Source organism: Podarcis bocagei, assembly GCF_964188305.1.
Source record: "Podarcis bocagei genome assembly, chromosome: 15".
NCBI lineage: Eukaryota > Metazoa > Chordata > Lepidosauria > Squamata > Lacertidae > Podarcis > Podarcis bocagei.
In genome coordinates this window covers 31475400-31497764 of record NC_138141.1, presented here as the reverse complement: position 1 = coordinate 31497764, position 22365 = coordinate 31475400, and the positions used below count along the sequence as shown (strand labels likewise).

General features: G+C 46.0%; 1 protein-coding gene across 1 annotated transcript; it reads left to right on the top strand.

Moving 5' to 3' along the window:
- Positions 1-978: 978 nt before the first annotated feature.
- Positions 979-22028, top strand: LOC308573967 (eosinophil peroxidase-like). Its single transcript, XM_081171367.1, has 14 exons — positions 979-1116; positions 1399-1476; positions 4857-4950; positions 5917-6092; positions 9238-9364; positions 9772-9901; positions 10988-11194; positions 13053-13371; positions 15493-15653; positions 16651-16894; positions 18589-18762; positions 19510-19747; positions 20756-20961; positions 21812-22028. Exons 1-14 carry the CDS (start codon positions 1110-1112, stop codon positions 21829-21831), a joined length of 2181 nt encoding a protein of 726 aa, XP_081027493.1. The 5' UTR covers positions 979-1109; the 3' UTR covers positions 21832-22028.
- Positions 22029-22365: the final 337 nt, after the last annotated feature.

Here is a 22365-nt window from a genome sequence, read left to right as displayed (position 1 = left end):
CTGTTTTGCAGTTTTTTATGTGCTGCAAGCTGTCCAGAGTGGCAGGGTATAAACAATAATTTATTTCTTCTTCTTCTTCTTCTTCTTCTTCTTCTTCTTCTTCTTCTTCTTCTTCTTCTTCTTCTTCTTCTTCTTCTTCTTCTTGTTGTTATTATTATTATTATTATTATTATTATTATTATTATTATTATTATTATTATTATTTCTATAACCTTTAAGAATTATTGAAGAACAGATAAGGTCCCTGCAGACTGGTGGCTGGCAAATGTCCCCATCTTCAAAAAGGGGAAGATTTTTGTAATTTAGATTGAGTAGACCCACCTTATTTCTTTAAAGTTATTAAAACCATTTTTAATATTGTGTTTTAATTCTTGTAACCTACCCTAGGACCTTGGGGTGCAGGAAGGGTAATAAAGTGTCATAATAACAATAACAGTAGTAGTAGTAGTAGTAGTAGTAGTAGTAGTAGTAGTAGTAGTAGTAGTAATACTAATAGAAGAAGAAGAAGAAGAAGAAGTTGTTGTTGTTGTTGTTAAAGGTAGGGGGTTAGCCACTGTCTTACCCAGATGCTTTCATATTCTCAAAACAAGCTCTTTTTTGCCCTTTCAAACAGATTCACCGTTTCCCTTAAAATATCCCTTAACAAGACTTTACAAAATTAGATCACAGTGCCAAATTGGCACAGCTCAGTCCCAGAAAGCCTTTGGTGAGGAAACACTCTGGGACACAGAGTTACTCAATTCCAGTGGCGAAGCCTGCAGAGCATCATGTACCCCGGCTGCAATTGTCAATCACACTCAGCAATTAGTTTTGGGGAGCAGTGAGGCAACACCCCAATTCCTGTGCCTCCAAATGACCTGGGAGCAACCCTTTGGCCACAGACTGGCCTCCCCCACAGCTGGGCAGAGCTTGAAATCTGCATTTCTGGAACAATGCATGGTGGGGTTCATACAGCAGTCAGAGCATCTCAAGGGGGTGGGGCGGAGAAGGGTGTGTGGCCTTTCCTCCACCAATCCAGCTCCTGCGGACAGTTCCTCCTGCCATCCGAGGGGTGTGTCCGGGTATAAAAGTGTTGGTGTCCAAGCCACTGATGAGCAGAAGCGTCAAAGATGTCAGGTGAGTGGTCCTTACCCCTCCAAATGCTTTCTGGTCCTAAATTCTAGGCGAGTCAGAAAACTAATCTCCTATTTCAATGATAATGCTTTCTAAATGTTATACAAATCTCTGCCTGCTTTTGCTCTTTTGGGTGGGGGGGGGGGAGACAAATGTTGGAGCAGGTGGGGCTTTCACAGGTCTGCTGATGAAGAAACAGTCATGCACTGAAGGAAACTGCTCTTGAAACATTTTAAAGTGTTTTTTTGGCCAGATAAAATTGTCTTCTTTCTCTTGCTCTCCAAGGTGCACAGCTGCTCCTTGTTCTCCTGGGATGCCTGGTGGCCACGAAACCTCTCCAGGCAACAGATCTTCCTCTCCATGGTAAGGCCCTTGTTTCTCTTTTTGCTATTGCTTTTAAAAATAATTATATTTGGAGAGTGTTCTGGGTTTTGTTAACCCTCCTATCCTCCCACCCACCCCGCCCCCTTAACAGGACCAGATCAAGACATTCTGATGCCCTAAACTATTTCAAGGTTAAGAGGCCCCCATAGCAGTATCTTTTAAAGTGCATTATTGGAACAGAAAGCACAATGAAAAATAGAACATTGATATTTGCATATACAAGCAACAATCTCACTGGAATACTCATCTTGCAATAAGTCCATTTGCATTTGAGAGGCTTTTAAATGAAAGTCCCTGGAGGTTTCTTGCTTAGCATGTAGCAGTGTAGTCAAAGATTCAATAAAGAGCATCTGCAGGAATTATTTGCTAGAAGGGATATGGAAGCTGTAAAAAGGCATCTAGATTTTCTACCATCTATCCCACTGTAAAAACTGAGCTCGGAATAGAGAAATATTTGCCTGAGATTACTTCCCCTTTGCTTTGCACGGCGTTTAAGGTTCCAGACAATCAAAATTAACTTTCTGGATGGACGATACAAAAATATCCCTAGAGAACAGCGATTCCGCATCTTCGGGTGCCAGTCAGTTGAGGAAACCAAACACTATGTGCTATCTTGTAAGCTGTATGAAAATCCAAGGGCTAAATACTTAAAGAAATTCCTTGACCCTCTTGCAGGGGTAGGCAGCCTAAGGCCCAGGGGCCGGATGTGGCCCATTCGCCTTCTAAATCTGGCCCTCAGAAGGTCCGGGAATCAGCGTGTTTTTACATGAGTAGAATGTATCCTTTTATTTAAAATGCATCTCTGGGTTATTTGTGGGGCATAGGAATTCGTTCATATTTTTCTTCAAAATATAGTCCGGCCCACCACATTGTCTGAGGGACGGTGGACCGGCCCACGGCTGAAAAAGGTTGCTGACCCCTGCTTCTTGTCACCCTCAGTGACATCAACAAAATCAAGTATCTGCTGTGTCAAACCAGTCATGCTCAATGCAGCAAAGTTTGCCATAAAAACGTCCCAACTCAAGAAAGTCCTTGAGTCCACTCTTGTGCTCTGAGATAAAAGTCACCCATGTATACATGCTCTACATATTACAAGGATTTTATCACAAATGTTTTAATTTGTTTCTGAGATTCTTTATTTAGCGCTTTTTTCTTTTTCTGTTTGTTTGTTTTTGCTATAATCTGTATTTGATTGACCAATAAAATTTGTTGTGTTGTTATCTGTTTGTTACTTAGCATATAAGACAACTCATTTCTGCACAGATTTATAAATCCAACAACAAATATTTCTGCAGCCACTAGGTATATATATATATTTTGTCATATCAGAACGGTAAAGTCTGATTTGGAGTATGTTTTCCTTTTAAAAATAGAAATTACATAAACTTGAAATTGAGCAAACGAAACAAAAAAATGTGTTTCAGGCCTCTTGTAATCTGGGTCCTCCGTTGGAAGTTTTCATAATTTGTGAAATAAATCCAGTACTGCTCCCAAACAGCCCGAAAAATTCTGCAGAATGGCCAGGGATAAATCTGTCAACAGAAGAATTTCAGTTGCTTCAAGGAAACCTTCAGATTTCCTGTGTGTTGCAACCTGTAGCTGCCAGAAGGCCTGTAATTCGACCTGTTTCTGAACAATGTGTGCAAATACCTGCTGCATCAGTCCTGCTCCCCTGCTCCCCCCCCCCAATCCAGAAATTGTGCCAGGTTTCCTCAGGGGACTCCACTCTTTTTTGTCGCTGAGAACATTTTGCTGTTAGAGGCCTACATAGTTGAAACGACCCATGAAATGAAACACAAAAACATCGTTTGAAATTCCCACTTCTCTGAGTTTTGCAATGCACTTCTGCAATGCGCTCTCTCACTGGATCACTTTGCACCAGCTGTTCCTCTGCAGTTTGAGTTCTGTTTCCCTCCCCGCCCGCCATGGAAACAATTGCAACCTTCTGAAATCGTTCTAAGCTGTGCATCCTGTATTTGCTTGTGGGACCCGCCTAGCAGCATGTTACATTCTGCCAGAGGGATGAGTCCTTCGGATCCTCTCCAAAGCTTCTGTGGCTTAGCTGCTGCCCTTAACTGGAAATTTGCTTTGCATGCTGCCTCTACAGCATCCAAGAATCCGGAGAACTGTCATTCTGTAATGGAGTTCTGGGGACCTGTATAACAGAGAACTGTCTTGCTGAACCACAGTTCCCAAGATTCTCTGGGAGAAAGCCATGTCTAAAATGGCCAACTTTTAAACTGGACCCAGCTCCTGTGCTTTGAATGGGTTAGCAGGCGATGTTACTTCTCTTTGCGCAGGGAGAAGCCTTGCCTGCTGATTTCTGCCTATCAGGCTGCTGTTAAACTCCTTAGAGCAGACCAAGACATTTTTTCCTGCTCAGCTGGCAACCCTGTCAGGATAGAACAGCTCTGCTCAGAGAGCTACGCTGATTGCTGATCTGCTCCCAAGTCAAGTCCAAGGTGTTGCCATTAGTATGTGAAATACATTCTTACAAAGGCAGAATGGGAATTATGTGGCACTTGTACAGTGAAGGTGCCTGCCTGATTTCAATAGGCAGGGAGTTCCAAAGTGTAGAGGTGCTGCCACACTAAAAGATTGAATTCTTACAAATGCAGTACAGGTATCATGTGTCACCTGTAACCATGCCAGTTCGGGAGATCAAAGCGCTTGAGTGGGCATATGTGGGGTATGGCAATTTTGCAGGTAAGCTGGTACCAAAAGCTTTCTTCATGTACAGTAGTACCTTGGTTCTCGAATGGCTTAGTTGTCGAATCAATCAGCTCCCGAACACTGCAAACCCAGACGTAAGTGTTCCAGTTTGCGAACGTTTTTCAGAAGCTGAATGTCCGACGCAGCTTCCAATTGACTGCAGGAAGCTCCTGCAGCCAATCAGAAGCCACGCCTTGGTTTCTGAACATTTTCGGGAGTTGAACGGACTCCCGGAATGGATTAAGTTCGAGAAGCAAGATACCACTGTATACTAATAGGACCACCTTGAGCTTTGCCTGGTATCAAATTGGCAACCAGTACAGCAGGACCGTGCAGAACCGGGGGCAGCTGGGTACACTTGCCCTGGGCCTCAGAGGGCTGTGTTGTTCGGGGGGGGGCAGGGCCTGCCAGACTTACACAGTCATGCCAAGAACAGGACTCCCAGCCCCAGGCCTCAGACAAGCTCTCTGAGCCCAGGTATTACATGCTGACAATCTCTCACTCCTGTTAGCAATTATGCTACAGTTTCTTGTTTTTAGTGGGAGGTGCAAATGACACCCCTTGGTTTTAAATGGAGGCATTTGATGCAAGATTCTCCTCTTGGACAAACCCAGACTAAGGGACGCTCTCTCTCTCTCTTGTTGCAGCCATTGGGAAGATTCTGGACACCTCAGACCTTCTGAGGAGTGTGGAAGAAGCAAAACAGCTGGTCGAAGATGCCTACAAACGCACCCAGCAACGGTGAGGGCTGTGTCTCCTCCCTTCTCCACACAGCCACAGTGGGTTTAGCTGTGGCTCCTGCATAGCAGGGGGTTGGTTTGGATGACCATTATTGGTCCCTTCCAACTCTACAATTCTATGATTCTGCATTTCACAGGATGGTGCCGATTTACATGAGAAGGACCTGGGTGCAGCCACAATGGCAGTGGTCATAACGCCCCTGTCCATGAGCAAACTGGGTGCCTAAGGTTGCCAGCTCTTTTCTTGGCCCCTGATCCTGTGCATTTAACAGCAATGGTGGCAAAGTGCTTGTCCTTTACTCCATACTGCATAAAGCTTCAACCGCTAGTGTTGACAGATCAGATAATTGTTAAAAGGAGAAGTGGACAATTCAGGCTGCTGTTAAAGGTTTAGGAGCAGGGAAGTTGACAACCTTACTGGTTCCCTTCTGCTTTCTCTCCCGATTTTCCCCAGTTTGCTGGAGAGTTGCTGCATTGTGTTTCAGGTGGAAATTTGAGCAGAAATCCTTCAATAAATCCTCCACACACAGGGGAAGGCTACCCCTCCTGTATATTTGCTTGCTTTGCTTGCTGTGTCAAAAAGACACAGAAGCCCTGCAAGATCAAAGTGATGCAATCAGTAATCAATAAAATTGCATTAAACTATCAATTAACAGAATTTCTGTGCCACTTAATTTTAAACATGGTTGGAGGCTTATTGTAAGATAAGCAGAAAGTCATTACGGTATTGTGCTTGAAATAGCCATGATGACAGGAGCTAAAATCTTACAAAGAAACTTTTCTGGCTAGTTCAGCAATAGAATCCTCTATTAGAGTCTAACCCTCACTTATTACAGGAGACCAAGAATTAAGAGGTGCTCAGGGCATCATCCAGACTGACCCCAGCAACCAACAACAATATAATGAAATGTGCTTTCAAGTGCTGTTGCGTGACAAAGCTTCACTCAACTGTTTTCCGACCCTCCAGCTTAAATGAGAAGCTGCAGAGAGAGAAGGTCAACCCCACAGATCTCCTGGTCTCCTTCAAGCAGCCCGTGGGAAGAACCAAGGAGGCGGTGAAAGCAGCCGACACCATGCACGTCACCTGGGCCCTCTTGAAACAGAAGCTGCAGCCGGCAATCTCCGGGGATTTCAACATCACAGGTAGGTGATGGAGGAGGAACCAGGTGCACTTCTTGTTTCAGGATGAACCAGCCTATTTCACACACTGCCCGTCAATGCACGAGATCCAGATTTCAGTTCTGCAGCTAATCTCCAGCTAAGTTGTGTGTGCGCAGTTGCATACGCTAGGCCAAAGTGTGCAAAATTATGCACACTTTGTTTGTTTATATTAATTATCACATTTATTTCCCACCTTTTCCTCCAAAGCAGCTCAAGGTAATGTACAGAGACCTCCTCCCTCTCCATTTCATCCTCCCAACAACCCTGTGAGGTTCATTAGGCTGAGAGGCAGTCTAGAAGATGGAGTTTAGACAGCAACCAAATAACACAAGTTCCTATCCCAGACAGCCATTTGTAGAGAATCATGGAACTGTAGAGTTGGAGGGGAACCTGAGGGTCATCTAATCCAACCCCCTGCTATGCAGGAATCTCAGCTAAAGCATCCATGACAGATGGCCACCCAACGTCTGCTTAAAACCTCCAGCAAAGGGGAGTCCCCAACCCCCCCTCCCTGAGGGAGACCATTTACAGTCTGCAGTTTATGCTCCTCAACAAGTTTGATAGTGTGAGGGGAGTCCTCTGTTTTCCTTTTTAGCTGTAATATTGCTGTCAGTTGAAAAAGAGTCTTTAGGCTTCAAACCTTGCGCCAATTTTGTTTTAATTAGTCAACCCCCCCCCAAGTCCTATTGCAGGGGGGTGACCCTCGGGGTCCCTTCCAACTTTACAACCCTATGATTCTGTGACTGCCATTCTTTATTGCACCGGTTTGTCAAAGAAGCACTTGCGTTATGATAAGAGAAATATGCTTTCCACAAAGGTGCGTGTTTTATGGAGCAAAATTGCTTACAGAAAGCTGTGTGTCATGAATAACGGGAACTAGAATGCCGGTGGGTTTTCATGTGGTTTACTTAAAAAATAAATAAGTCACCAACTGATGTGGAAATGTAGGGAACTGAACTTGCGGCTTGGAAAATCAGAAATTGGGAGAAACTGAAGCTGGCGTGTTTACCATCTTCCTAGTGTTGGGCAGCCCCCACTCCCACCCCAGGCACGTCTTAGAAACTACTTGAAAGGGATCTGCGCAAGCCACTTCCATTTTCCCAGAGTGGGGTTGTGAAAGGGTGTCGGCCACAGGTCACGCGAAAGATGCTTAGTCAATGAGGCACAGGAGCCTGCTTTAGAAAGAGGAAACAGGACCAAACATGTACGGTCGTTCAATCCATTTTCTCCCCTGGTGGAAACAAATGTATATGAAATACATTGTTAATCTCAAGGTATGCTTTTCAAAAAGCATTTTATCCATATATATATCACATTTATATATATATACCTGCGGATAAACTCCAGCTTCTTTAACTATGAACCCCCAAATCTGGGATCGGTTCGAAACTGGTGCCAAAGTTTTATAGCTGTTTTGTAGCAAAAAGCACCATGTTTTGTAGCACCCCACAAACAGTGCAACTGATATGTCAAACCCGGGTTCATAGTTAACACCCCCAAACCCAACATTGTCTGATCCCCTCAAAACCAGAGCCAAAGTTTTTTAGTCGTTTTGTAGCAAAACCCCCACGTTTTGTAGTGCCCCACAAATGGAGTACTTCATATATCAAATCCAATGTTCTTTCTGCAAAGCCTTTGCCGTAGTTCAGCGTCAGTTTTGAGTGAATCAGACGGTGTTGGTTTTTTGGGTGTTAACTGCAAACCCCTGGGTTTGAAGTATGAAGTGCTCTTTTTGTGGGGCATTACAAAACATGGGGTTTTCCTCACAAAACGACTACAAAACTTTGGCACTGGTTTTGAAGGAATCGGACAAGGTTGGTTTTTGGGTGACCCCGAGACCCCTGGGTTTGAAATTGAAAATTGAAATCAAACCTTTATTAGGCATTATGCAAATAAAACCGTAAGAAGGAAAATAACATGTAAAAGCCTTGAAATATATATAAAAAGGCAGCAGTTGGCTACAATCATATATATATATATACATATAAAATCAGTGGTTTTCCTTGTTAACCTGCTCCTTGGAGGACTGCAGCCAAAAACTCGGCTACCCCCGCCGTAACCCTTTGGTCAACGTCGGATAGGCAGAATCCCGCACATTTACCTTGCTGGGGTTCCAGACCACCCAAAAGAGGGGACAGCACGCGTTGACGGAGCGTACTGTACAATGGGCAATGAAAGAGAATATGCTCTACAGTGTCCGGGACATTCATAGAGCATCTGCAGAATCTCTTGTTTCTAGGGATGTTTTGATATCTTCCCCAGACAAATGCTGAGGGAAAGACATTCAACCGGGCCAGCATAAAAGCCCTACGTTGGGCTGGGATTATTAATTTAGTGACGTAATTGACTCTGCTATCTAAGATATTTAAATCATAGAATATGGGGGAGCAAATTTTGTTTACAGCCGCCATAATATTTTGTCTCTCCACATCCTTTAGTCTAGCTAGGATATTTTGGAAAATGTATTGCTCATTAGAATTATACAGGGACTCCAGCTCGATGCCTAAAGATTCAATCTTTTTTTCGAGGTACTGATACCATCTTGATTTATAGGAGTCTTTGAGCAGATCAGCGAGCAGGCTTGATGGAGAGCAGCGAAAGTGGCAGCGTAACCAGTACTTTATTGAGGTGGACCAGGCCCAGTATTCCATTGTGTGTATGCCTATTTCTGCACACATTGTCTCATATTTGATCGCAGCTGGGAGTCCAAGAATACGTCTCAGAAAGCTGGAGTGAATCTTATTTAAATCACTGTTATATGCTTGAATCCATAGCGGGATTCCATAGAATATCTGGGCTTGCACTTTTGTTTGAAAAATCTGGGTTTGATGTATCATTACTCTGTCTGAATACCAGTTGCTGAAACCCACAGGAAGGAGAATTTCTGTTGCACTCAGGTCTTTCTTGCAAATTCCCATAGGCCTCTAAGTTGGCCATTGTGAGAACAGGATGCTAGAACATTGGCCTGATCCAGCAAGCTCTTCTGATATTCGCATCACAAAATTCCGATCTGGGTTTATTAATGCAAGAGGTGTAGTAAATCTGTTCAGCTCACTTAAAAACATGGACCGAATTAAACCCTTGCGTGTCCCTAGCTGAGACCTCTTCCATCTCCTTCCTCCTACAGATGTTCTCAGTCCAGGCCAGATGCAAACTATCTACAAGGCGTCTGGCTGTGCCAAGCAAGAACAGAGCCCATTGCAGTGTGATTTCAATAGCCCTTTCCGGACTATTACGGGAGAATGTAACAACAGGTAAGCTTCTATATCCAGCATGTCGGCTGTTAAAATCCCAGCCCAGCCCTGAACTCATTTGGTGAGCTGCTCACAGACAGGACCATAGTTCAGTGGTATAGGCAGCGCATCTGCCCTGCGGACAGGAGGTCCCAGGGTCAAACCCTGGCAGCATCTCCCAGTAGGACTGGGGAAAAGGCCTGGAGAGCTGCTGCCAATCAGTGTAGGCAATATTGAGTTGATGGAACCATGGTCTGGCTCCATATAAGGCAGCTTCCTAAGTTCCTATTAGCAATGGAGGAGAAAAACCATGAACTCCCCCTTGAGTGGGATTTAAATGCAATAAATACAGTAAAAATAGGATTCTCTCCCCCCCCCCTTGCTGCTTTTAAAAAATGAATCTCTGTGGCCCTTCTGGAACATTCCAGAAGGATTCCTACCTTAGGGGCCAACAACCGCCCTTATGCCCGGCGGCTTCTGCAAGAGTACGAAGATGGCATATCCCTCCCGCGTGGCTGGACGGAAAACAAGACATATTATGGATTCCCCCTGCCCTTGGTAAGGAGTCAACCCCAGCTGTGCTCTGCTTTGCAAAGCGGATTTCTGAACAGTTGCTCAGAACGGGTTTTAGGGTCTTAGGAAAAGAGAAGGGATGGTTTTTTAAAAAATCAGGATGGAAATCCACAGCATGACAACAGGAAATGGGAACAGAAGATACAAAATGGGTGAATTAATGAATCCATAACAAGAAAATAACGATGGAATATTGTTTTAATATATGATCACAGCGGAGAGACTCTTTTTTGGACAAAGGCAGAAAGACTTATTGTTGTTTAGTATGGAGGAATAGTTGTTGAAGTTATGGGAGATAAAGTTGATATGTTTGATTAAAGAAAAACCATTGCTGAGGCATTTATTAATAACAAAAATTAGAGAAGCCCTTTTGGACTTTTTGTGTGGAAAGGAAAATGAATTAATTTGAGATATTTGGGTTAATAAGTATTATTGCCTAACAGATAGTAGATCAGTTGGATATCATTCTGGAGTGAAGGTTTTGAATAATTCCTTTTATGTAAGTGACAGACAGAAGACCAGAAGCCTTTTTTATTTTATTTTATTTTTGAACATTTTACTTGGGTGTCCTCTGGGCCATTTTTGGAGCCCAAGCGGGGGGCAGGGAAGGATTTTAGGGAAAGAGGGGGAAGGTGGCAAAGCAGATAGGAAAGTGGTCCCTATCATAATGCATGTTATAATCTGTGTTCTTCTATCATAGAATCATAGAACTGTAAAGTAGGTAGGGACCCCAAGGGTCATCTAGCCCAACCTCCTGCAATGCAGGAATCACAGCTATTAATTTAGCCTGGTAACAAATCAGCAGGCAGTGCCGATCTCTGAGCAGCGGTGCTATAGGCTGACAAGGTCTCACTCCTGCCAGCAACTGTGCTGCCGCATTCTGCCCTCGCTTTAGCTTCTGAACTTTGACTGCCGGGGTGTTTTTGGCCCCTTCAGTGAATCTGGATCAGGGTGAGGCCTTTTGGGGGTGTCCAGGCTCAGGGTACACAAGTTTACAACCATCAGCCTTGGTGCTTGGAATCGGCAACCAAGATCTGTTCCTCTGTTATGTCTTGGTAATGTCTGCTGCAGGTCCGGGACGTATCCAACCAGATTGTCGCCTTCAACGACAAAAGACTCACCGATGACCCATTCCGATCGGTCATGTTCATGCAATACGGCCAGTTTATTGACCACGACTTGGATTTTGGGCCCAGTACCACGGCCACCCTCACCTTCATCAAAGGAGCAGACTGTGAAAATACTTGCGCAAAGGCACCCCCTTGCTTCCCCATCAAGGTGCGTGAAAGTCCAGGGTTCGTTCTACCCTTTTCCAGAAACGCAACCTGTCCGACACAATAGTCCAGGGATCCCCGACATGGCACCAACGGGATCCAGTGGGCCTGCCAGCACCTCCCCTGTGTCACCCATGAAAGGTCTCTGTAAATATCCCCTCCAAAATCCGCAAAGAGCAAGAAACTCTTTGCTGTTCCTCCTCACCTCCTGCTTGCACTGACTCAGCTTCTCCTACATGGCATGCACCTCCTTAAAAACGATAAATAATAATAATCCATAATTGAAACACAGCACGATTTCACTGGGTGCCAGAATGGATCCCTACCCTCCCTTTTTGGTCTCTGAACAGAGGAGAGGTGCAAAGAGCTTCTCTCTGGGGGCTGAGGGGGTGGGGGGCACAACCAACTACCATTTTGTGGCTCTGCCACTTTTTTTGGCCCTTTTAAATGTGGCAGCGGGTTGTTTTCTGACTGCGTGTTAAATTTTATTTTATGTTTGTAGAAAAATATACTTGTAGATCACAATTTCATACAACGTATCAAAGCGGCTTCTGAAACAATTTTATCCATACATATAAAAAATGTTATAAAAAAACAAGAAACAACTCAATAGGTAACTGTTCCAGAAAATATTTTTCTTTAACTGTCCATGTAGGGTATTTATTTTTATTTTTATTTGTATTTTGATTGATTGATTGATTGATTGATTGATTGATTGATGGGTTAGGCCACACACCCTCCCCAATGGCAGCCATTTCGTGACTGGCCCCCATGATGCTCCTCCCCTCCCCCGCCCACCACAATGCCAAATGCGATAACTGGCCTATAAAGGTTGACAACCTCAGGAATTTCATCTCTCTTGAGCGGAGACTTCATGGCGGTTGTTGCAGGGGCTGGTGTTGAGCTTAGACAAGTCTTGGACACCTGAAGGGAAGCCCCACCAGGCCTGTGCAGAGGGGGTGGGCAGCCAAATATACTTGCCTAGGGGCTCAGAAGACTAAGCTGGCTGGGGGGGGGGGCACCAGCGACCAGTTCCTATTTTGTTTGAGTTTATAACTTTATTCTAACAAGACTCCTACCCCAGCTCTGCATGGACCTGCCCCCCACCCTGTGTGATCACTAATAATAATAATAATAATAATAATTTATACCCCACCCATCTGGCTGGGTTTCCTCAGCCACTCTGGGAGGCTTTCAACAGAATATTAAAATGCAGTAGTCTATTCAACATTAAAAGCTTCCCTAAACAGGGCTGCCTTCAGATGTCTTCTAAAAGTCTGGTAGTTATTTTTCTCTTTGACATCTGGTGGGAGGGCGTTCCACAGGGCAGGTGCCACTACCGAAAAGGCCCTCTGCCTGGTTCCCTGTAACGTGGCTTCTTGCCGTGAGGGAATTGCCAGAAGGCCCTCGGCGCTGGACCTCAGTGTCCGGGCAGAACGATGGGGGTGGAGAGGCTCCTTCAGGTATACTGGACCGAGGCCGTTTAGGGCTTTAAAGGTCAGCACCAACACTTTGAATTGTGCTCGGAAACGTACTGGGAGCCAGACTGAAGGTCACATACATTGTTGTTGTTGTTGTTGTTGTTGTTGTTGTTGTTGTTGTTGTTGTTGTTGTTGTTGTTGTTGTTATCCCACCTTTCCTCCAAGGATCTCAAGGTGGTGTACATAGTTCTCCTCCTCATTTTATCCTCCCAAAAGGGTTCTGTGAGGTAGCCTAGGCTGAAAGCCAAACGTCACCCCCATGGCCATTGTGGGGAGGATTCAAACCCAGGCCTCCCAGGTCATAGTCTGCCACTCTAACCACTAGACCACCCATGGCTCTCCGTTTCATTTTTTAAAAATTACTATTTTGTGGGGCTGCAGATCCCTCCTAATGACCCGGTGAAAGACCCCAAAGGCTGTATGGCCTTCACGAGAGCGGCCCCCGCCTGCAACGGGGGCTACGCCATCCGCAACCAGATCAACGCTCTGACAGCCTTCCTTGACGCCAGCATGGTCTACGCCAGCGAAGTCGACTGGGCGAGGCAACTGAGGAACACCTCAAGCAACCAAGGGCTGCTGGCTGTCAACCTGAACTACACAGACAAAGGGCTGGCCTACCTCCCTTTCGGCAACCCACCAGGCTTCCCAGAGCTCTGCAATAAAACCAACACGACAGCAAAGATCCCCTGTTTCTTTGCAGGTAGGTCTGTTTATTTTTATACTGAATCAGACCCCTGTTTCACACTGACTGGCAGCAAGGGCTCTCCAGGGTTTCAAAAGAGGGGATACTCCCACCCTTCCTAGGACCTTCTCCCTGCACAGAGCTATGGTCATGTCCTTTAAAATAAACCAACATGCTAGTCCTCATGATTCTAAATGAAGGGCTGATTCTGCATGTAAGGCAGATGTTCTGTCACAGAGCTCTGGTCGTTCGGCTAAAGACCAAGTAAGATTCCGGTTCTCATTGTTCTTGATTTGAAAAGGAAGGTATTTTCTACTGAGTCAAACCACAAGTCAATCTAGCTCAGTACAGTGGTACCTCAGGTTACATATGCTTCAGGTTACATACTCTTCAGGTTACAGACTCCGCTAGCCCAGAAATATTACCTCGGGTAAGAACTTTGCTTCAGGATGAAAACAGAAATCGTGCTCTGACGGCGCAGCGGCAGCGCGAGACCCCATTAGCTAAAGTCATGCTTCAGGTTAAGAACAGTTTCAGGTTAAGCACAGACCTCCGGAACAAATTAAGTACTTAACCTGAGGTACCACTGTATTGCCCTACACCATGGGTTGGCAAGGTTTACCTTGCCTGGGCAGGTTCACTCCAGTAGAGATCCCTCCATGGGCCAGATCACGCACATGCCTGCGATTTCCGGTGCCTGCGCAGACACAATTTTCAGCAACGCAGAAGTGAATCCCCGCATCACGCTGGTTTAGCACAGCGCACGTGGACTCACTGAGCAGGCAGCTTGGTTTGGGAGCAGCTTGTGGGCCAGTTAAAGGACCCCCATGGGCCTTAGGTTGCTGACCCCTGCCCTACACTGACTGGCAGTTGCTCTCCAGGATTTCAGGCAACCCTACCTGGAGATGACATTGGGGATTTGAACCCAGGACCTTCTGCATGCAGAGCAGGTGCTCTCCCACTCAGCTATGCTCCTCTGGAAACCTGTAAGGAACAGCTGAGGGAGCTGGGTATGTTTTGCCTGGAGACAAGAAGACTGAGAGATATTAGGAAGCCATCTTCAAATATCTAAAGGGCTATCGTCACATGGAAGGTGGAGCACGCTTGTTTTCTGCTGCTCCAGGGGATAGGACCTCAACCAAGGAATTAAAATGGCAAGAAAAGACACTAAACATTAGGAAGAACTTCCAGGTGGTAGTAGATTTTCAACAGGTCTACCTTGGACACTGGTGGAATCTCCTTCCTTGTAGGTCTCTAAACAGAGGTTGGACAATCATCTGCCAGGGATTCCTTAGCTGTGGTTCCTGCTTTGAAGGGGCAGATAACCCATGGGGCCAGGCATGCTTAATGGGGACTCAAAAAAGGGCCTTTAGGCTCTCAGTGGCTGCTTCCAGACTTTGGGATTCCCTCCCTAGAGAAGCTAGACTGGCTCCTTCCTTGTTGTCCTTCTGCTGGCAGGTGAAGATTGTTTTATTCTGCCAGGACTTTGAGGACTGGCTGTTTTTTAAGGGAGGACTTTTGATAGTGCTGTACTGTTTTTATTATTTGCATTTTAATATGAATTTTATATTGTTTTAATTCTATTAGAGTTTAATTACCTCTTTTTGTTTGGTTTTTGCTTTCTTATTTTTTTACCAAAAACAAAAAGGCAAAGAAACAAAACAAAAACAAAAAAAGACTTTAATTACCTCTTATTGATTTATCTTTTATATATTTTTAGCTTCTTGTCTGTTATCTGCATTGTTTCAGTTTGTATAAACCACCTTGAGTCCCTGTCTGGGGAAAAGGTGGGATATAATAATAATAATAATAATAATAATAATAATAATAATAATAATAATAATATAATATATGGGTAGATAGATAGATAGATGATAGATAGATAGATAGATAGATAGATAGATAGATAGATAGATAGATAGATGATAGATAGATATAGATAGATAGATAGATAGATAGATAGATAGATAGATAGATAGATAGGTGATAGATAGATAGATAGATGATAGATAGATAGATAGATATAGATAGATAGAATGCTGTCCCTGCAGAGAGCCTGTGCTTTCCAAGTTGTTTCTTACAAGCACAAGGTAGCTGGTTGGATCTAACAACACTTCCTTCTTCTCTGGGGTCTTCAAGGGGACAATCGTGTCAACGAGATGCCGGGTCTAACTGCCTTGCAGACGCTCTTCATGAGGTTCCACAACCGCATGGCCTCTCAGCTGAAGATGCTGAATCCGCACATGGATTCAGACACCATCTACAACATAGCCCGGAAAATCAATGGAGCAGTAATTCAGGTACTGGTTGAGACAGCAGCCCTGTGACGCTAAGAATGAGGCCCTGTCTTGTCAAGATGCAAGGCCGGTTTGGAAAAGCCCCCACTGTGTTCGGTCCAGACTACTGATGTTCATGAGTTTGGGATGGGGTGAGCTAGCTGTGGAGAGGTATGGCGGGTGGGGTAGATTCTTATCTCTCTTACCCACCAAGACCAACCTCAGTTCATGTGGGATTCTCTTGGAATAACTAGGTCAATCACCTACTGAAACCCTTTTTGGTATGCAGAGTGAGCGGAGTTTAAGCTTGACAGAAAGGCAGTGTAGTGTAGTGGTTAGAGTTTCAGGCTATTTGGACCTGGGAGGGCAGGGTTTAAATCTCACTGCCTCCCAGCCTAATCTGCCTCACAGGGTTGTTGTGGAGATAAACTGAGGAGTGGAAGGGCCTGTACACCATCTTCAAGCCACATCCCAGTGACATGGACTGGCTAGATGCAGAGGAAGGGTTGGAGGCACCAGCTGGGGAACCCCCAAGGGAACCCCCAGGAGAAGAAGGCTCAGAGCCTGGGGATTGTCAGTAGGATGGCAATGAGCGGTCCAAGGGAGAAGACGGAGCAGACTGGGAGGGCTTGGTGAGCAAGAAGAGTCTGTGGCAGAAAAGACCCCAGGATTAGAAGCAGAGGCAGGAGAGGAGGCAGTCTGGCTGGTGAAGAGGCATGGGTGTCTCTCCTTCCTGCTACTATAAGCTCCCTTCCTTGCCCCCGCCCTCAGTCTCCCAGGACCAGAAGAGGCATGAAGCAAGAAAAGCAAAGTCAGACACACAGGCGCAGTCTCATATTGCCCTGGAGGGGACTTAGGCAGCTGTGGGAAGGTGGTGACCCTCAGTCCCTGCAACTGCCTCATTGGGACAAGACCTACTGGGATCACTACGCCTGTGCTGTTTTGGTTTCTTTGAGTATGTTTTAAGGGAGAACTTCAGTGTGTGTTTCTCTTCACGCTCTCCTCTGCTTCTACATTCCAGAAAATCACCTATAGCGAATACCTGCCGGCCCTCCTGGGTGATGCATTCCCTCGTTTTGTGGGTCGCAGCACAGGCTACAATGACTCCGTGGACCCGCGAATCGCCAGCTCCTTCACCAATGCCTTCCGTTTTGGGCATGCCTCAGTGCGGCCCGTGGTGTTTCGCTTGGATAGCCGCTACCAGCTTCAAAGCGAGACCCCGCTCGAGAAGGAATTTTTTGCTTCATGGAGAATCCTTCAGCAAGGTATGTCCCTCTTGGGCAAGTCCAAGAAGAGGAGGGGGGAAGGCGGTGCAAACTTCCGGGGCCCTGAGGTCCGAAAGAGGTCCTGGGGCCCAACCATTTTGCATACGTTTTATGTCATTCTTAACCAAATAATGCGTTTCATGCTCAATGTACCCACCATTCTGAATAAAGACTTGCAGACTGCAGACTTGTGATTTGACTGTACGGCGGTGCAGCCTTGTCATATTATGCACCGTCACATCTGTATGTTTTTGTAAGGGAAGACCATGCAACTACAACAAAGTTCTTGTGTGATACGCATTTTGTTGTGCTACACGTACAAGGTTAACGTTTAAAGTGTATCACCAGCTCAGCAACTAGTCTGTGGGTGCTTATATTATTGATATTAGTCATTAGGATCTCAATACGGAAGTTGAACAGAATCGTTCTGGTAGTCCATTTGACTTCCAAAATGTTTGGAAACCAAGGTTCAGCTTCCGATTGGCTGCAGGAAGCTCCTGCAGCCAATCGGAAACTGAGTTGGATGTTTGGGTTCCAAAGAATGTTTGCAAACTGGAACACTCACTTCCAGGTTTGAGGCGTTCAGGAGCCAAAATGTTTGACTCACAAGGAGTTCAGGATCCAAGGTACGACTGTACTGGGGAAGGGGGTTGGCAAAATATTTCTCTCCGATTCCACTCTCAGCAGCCCTTTTCCGGAGCCCAAAGTGCCCTTGGGGAGTTCTGTGTCAAAAGCCACCCTCTAATTCCTCCAGAGTTTTCTTCCTCTGTGAAAGAGGCTTCTTTTTCTTCCTCTCCTCCCTGCCCCCGTGAGCCCTGTAGAATATGCAGCTCCATCATCTTGGCCTTCCCCCGTCACATGGTATTTTCAGTATGATTTTTCCATCTATCTCAAATTGCAGAAAGACCGTCGATTGAGGCTAGGGTACTTCTCCCCATATGTGCCAGCCCGTACACTTAGCAGTGCAGGAACCTCCAGGCCACAGGCCAAGTTTGGCCGGCAAAGGTCCTAGTTTTGATGCGCATGGCGAATCTCCCCAAAGCACATACCCTCCACAGCTGAGATTGTGTGTGACATCAGGAGTGGGCAAAAGTGAGGTCCCGATTCTTCCTCGGTAAGCAGGGCTCGCTGTCAGGACCTCGCTTGAGCAGTTGAGGGCATTTGCTTCCTCTGTTGGCAGGAAGCAAACTGGAGTCAAATCCCTTCTTTCAGGCCAGCTTCAAAGGGGCTTGCTGTAGCATCAATCAGTGGTTAAACCCTGCAGGATAGCTCAGTTGGTAGAGCATGAGACACTTAATCCCAAGGTTGTGGGTTCAAGCCCCATGTTGGGTGAAAGATTCCTGCATTGCAGGGAGTTGGGCTAGATCAGCAGTTCTCAACCTGTGGGTCCCCAGATGTTGTTGGACTACAACTCCCATCATCCCTGAGCTCTGGCCTTGCTAGATAGTGGTGATGGGAGTTGTAGTTCAACAACATCTGGGGACCCACAGGTTGAGAAAGGCTGGGCTAGATGATCCTTGTGGTCCCTTCCAACTCTAAAATGTGCCCTACTTGCACAGCTGCAGGCAGGTTGTGGTCTGGAAATCCAGTAAAGGCTACAGGTCCAGCAGGTGGGGGGAGACGGAGGTCCCTCAGGCAGCAGCTAAATGTGCCTGTGAGCCATAATTTTGCAAGCAGATGTTTTGTTTTTCCAGGAGGTATTGACCCACTTATCCGAGGCCTCTTGGGTAAGCCAGCCAAACTGGTGAGGCCGGACCAGTTGGTGGTGGATGCTCTCAGGGACAAACTCTTTGAACAGATCAGGAATGGCAGTGGACTGGATTTGCCCTCCCTCAACATGCAGCGAGGCCGAGATCACGGCCTCCCAGGTAAGGCAAGCAGAGCGTGCACAGATGTTGGAGACTGTTGCTCAATGACCAGTCGGTGCAGAGAAATGTCTGAAAGACTCATTGGCCAGCCTCTTGAGAAACTCTTAGGAGATGGGTATGGGAGGCCAGTGAAGACAGAGAGACTCTGAACCAAAGAACCTAGGAAGAGCCTGCAGGATCAGAGCAGTGGCCCATCTGGTCCAGCATCCTGTGGCCCCACAGTTGCCCTGATGGTTGGTTGACAGATGGGAAGCCCACAAGCAGGAGCTGAGCAGAACAGCCCTCTCTTCACATCCCAACAGCCTTCTTGTGGGATATAACCAACGTGTTTAACTCTAATTAATGCATGAAGGGGTTAAGACCATAGAGTAAGCTGTCCTGTCAGGCTTAGCTAGGTCACACACCCCACCTTGGGAGGAAGCGCTATGGAACTCTTTGTTCCCCTCTTTCCACAATAGCTATACTCTGTCTCCACCATCAGAAGCAGGATGCCTCTGAATATCAGTTGCTGGAAACCGCAGGTGGGGAGGGTTGTTGCTGTCGTGCTCCCATTCCCTAGCAAAAGTAAACTTCCTGGCAGACTGTATGCCAGGAAAGGGGTCCCACCCACTTGGGTTGGCTGCATTACAACAACAACGCCCCTCTAAAACCCCACTCCGCTCTTCTTTGCCTGTGCTAGAGTGCCTCTTTTGCACTTCAGATGCCTTGAAATGAACCCAGCATTTGATATTGGTGCTTGTCCTGCAGGTTACAATGCCTGGCGGCAATTCTGCGGCCTTTCCCAACCCCAGAATGAGAACGAACTCGCTGCCGTCATCCAGAACCGCAATGTGGCCAAGAAGTTTATGAGCCTTTACAAGACCCCCAACAACATTGACCTCTGGGTTGGGGGTGTCGCAGAGCCTTTGGTCCGGAATGGCAGAGTTGGTCCTACCTTCGCGTGCATCATCGGAGACCAGTTCCGAAGGACTCGGACCGGTGACAGGTGAGCAGGCAGAGGAAGCCCAGAACCTCTGTGATTTTCTCTTTCAATCGACTGGTCTTCCTAAGTAGCTTATGTATACCCATCACTTTCCTTCTAAATTAAGCAGAAGCCATTTCATCACAAAGGCAAGCAAATTACAGCCCATAAACTAGTGGCAAGCCCAGCAGGAGATGGTTATTTTGTTTTACTTTTAATTTATTTTCATAAAATCTATACAAAACAAAAAAAAACCTCAAAGTGGTTTACAAAAAAGGAAAAAAATTAAAAACCATTCTTTAAAGCATATTAAAGATAAAATCAGCAATAAGTGAAAAATAGATTAAAATATACTGCAACATTCTACATGTCTGTGTAGGCTTGTGTGCACAAAAATGTTTTTTAGAAAATATTGTTTATTTTCTTGTTACAAAATTGTACACACATAAATGTGTACACTTGTGTAAACATGACACGACTCTCAAAAATAGGGTCGTGGCAGGGATGTGTGTGTGTGTGTAAAATACTAAACATATTATTTTATGGTACCTAATCATGAGGTAATTACAGTAATCTATAATAAATACCTTCCAAAGCTTTTACAAATTTTGGGCCAGATCCAAATTTCTTAACTACTTCCATTAAATAATTTGGTTCTATGCAATCAAATGCTTTAAAAATATCAAGTGTGAGGCTTGCTAAAGTGGATGATGTTTTCCTGCTGAAAGGAAGAATGTTAAAAAAAAAATCCTTATTGAATCAGTAATTTTTCACCCTCGAACAAACCCAGTTTGGACTGGGTGTGTAGAAATGTCAATAAACGTTTTAAATCTATGGACCAGAAGGACCGGAGAGGTTTTATAATCTAGAGTTAACAAGGAGATTGGTCAGTATGACTCAGCATTGGTAGTGCCCAGTGAGATCTGATCCCCGCTTCTAGATGGGCCCCTTTTGGCCTGATCCAGCAAGCTCTCCTTTTGCTTTCATGGTGCCAGGTGCTAGGGCATTGACCCCTTTTCTCTTTCCCCTCAGATTCTATTATGAGAATCCCGGCGTCTTCACCCCATCGCAGCTCCAGGCCCTCAAACGAGTCTCACTGGCTCACATAATCTGTGAAAACACCAACATCCGGGAGGTGCCACGCAATGTCTTCCGGGCCAACAGCTACCCCCGGGATTTTGTCCGCTGCAGCACCGTCCCGAGGCTCAGCCTCTTTGCCTGGAAGTGCACTTGTGACTGTGAGTGTCAATGGAGAGGGATATGTGGCAGGGAGTCCCACAGGCTCCCACTGCAACTAAATACTTGCTGGATTTGACCACGGGAGCCTTGGTCCTCCACCTTCCACTTCCTCATTTTCCAAATGCTTGGAGTTTACAAGGGCATAACTTACTATCATGATCACCAGTGCTTTTTTTTCTGGTGGTACTCAATGGTACACAGAACCGGTATCTCTATCTACCGGTATCTGTCATCTATCTATCTAAAATAAAGGGTCAAAAGCCAGTGTCAGTTTCCCCTTCCCCTCCGGTAGCTTCCGATAAGAAGTAACGAGCCTTTGTCAGGATTCTAGTCTGTTGTATTTACAACAACATACTGAGAGCAACATCAGGCCGCCCTCCCCACGGATGGCAGTTGCTCACTCTGAGTCCTATCCCCTTCCACAGCAAGAAGCGCACCACTGGCCACCTGTCCCTCCCCTGAGCTTCCATTGTTCCTGGACCCTTTCAGTCCTCCAAGTTCTAGAGGAGGGAGGGACTTCCCTGCCACTCTCGATTTAAGAATCTCCCAAAGGCTCCCTCCCTCCTGGTTGCCTAGCTACTATCTCAAAACTGTCCAGCTCTTCCCCTGGCTGAGCAGCCTCTGAATCTGCTGGTCTCTCTGCTTCTGGGAACGTGTAAGGTGGGGGGGATCCTCCTCCTCTGTCAGAGGCTGCTCTGTCTGTGCCTGCATTCCTTCATCTTCGGAGTCAGGCCAGTCTCTGACATCTGATTCAGACCAGCCCCTGACAGCCGGGGCAAAGAAGTGCATCTTCAGCATCTCTCTGGGGAGGGAGCGCTTTTGATCCTCTTTCTGCCCTTCTTCTCTTAGCTGCAGATGGCTCTTGTTGAGGACGGCGCTCCTGTGGATTTAGACCTGGGACCTGCATCCCTAAGAAAGAAGAAAGGCCTTCGCTTGGCTGCAGTTGGATTCCTGCCCCTGCTCACGTCCCACCTGCTGTTTTGGAAATACGCATGGGCAGGGGAATCCTACCCAACCTTGCTTTTCGCGACAAAGATCCAGAATAAAGCAGTTGCTGTGTGATAGATCCATTTGTTTCCACCTCAACGAGACATGCACGATGTTGCTAAATTACAGCTACCTGGGTGGTTGAAATGGCTCGAAATAAGTTGGGATTACGGTTATGATTATGATGGCATGAGGCTGTTTTCTGTCTTCAGAAAGAAAACTCTCTGTATAGACACTTTTTCAAAACAAAAAATGTATTGGGGGCAGCAGATACAGACACCCCTAAATGGTCAGTGGCTGAAACTTGAGGGCGGGGAGGTTACTACCAAATGAGTTGACACTATGCTCAAAGGACAATTGTTGCAGGTCTGCTGCGCAGGGATGGCCACCGACTTAGATGGCTTTCAAAGATGATG

Bases quoted from the DNA above. Each gene is read 5' to 3' on its own strand.
- LOC308573967 (XM_081171367.1), top strand. The intron at 1,477-4,856 runs GTAAGGCCCTTG...CTCTTGTTGCAG, and splicing joins AACAGATCTTCCTCTCCATG to CCATTGGGAAGATTCTGGAC. The intron at 9,365-9,771 runs GTAAGCTTCTAT...GGAACATTCCAG, and splicing joins ACGGGAGAATGTAACAACAG to AAGGATTCCTACCTTAGGGG.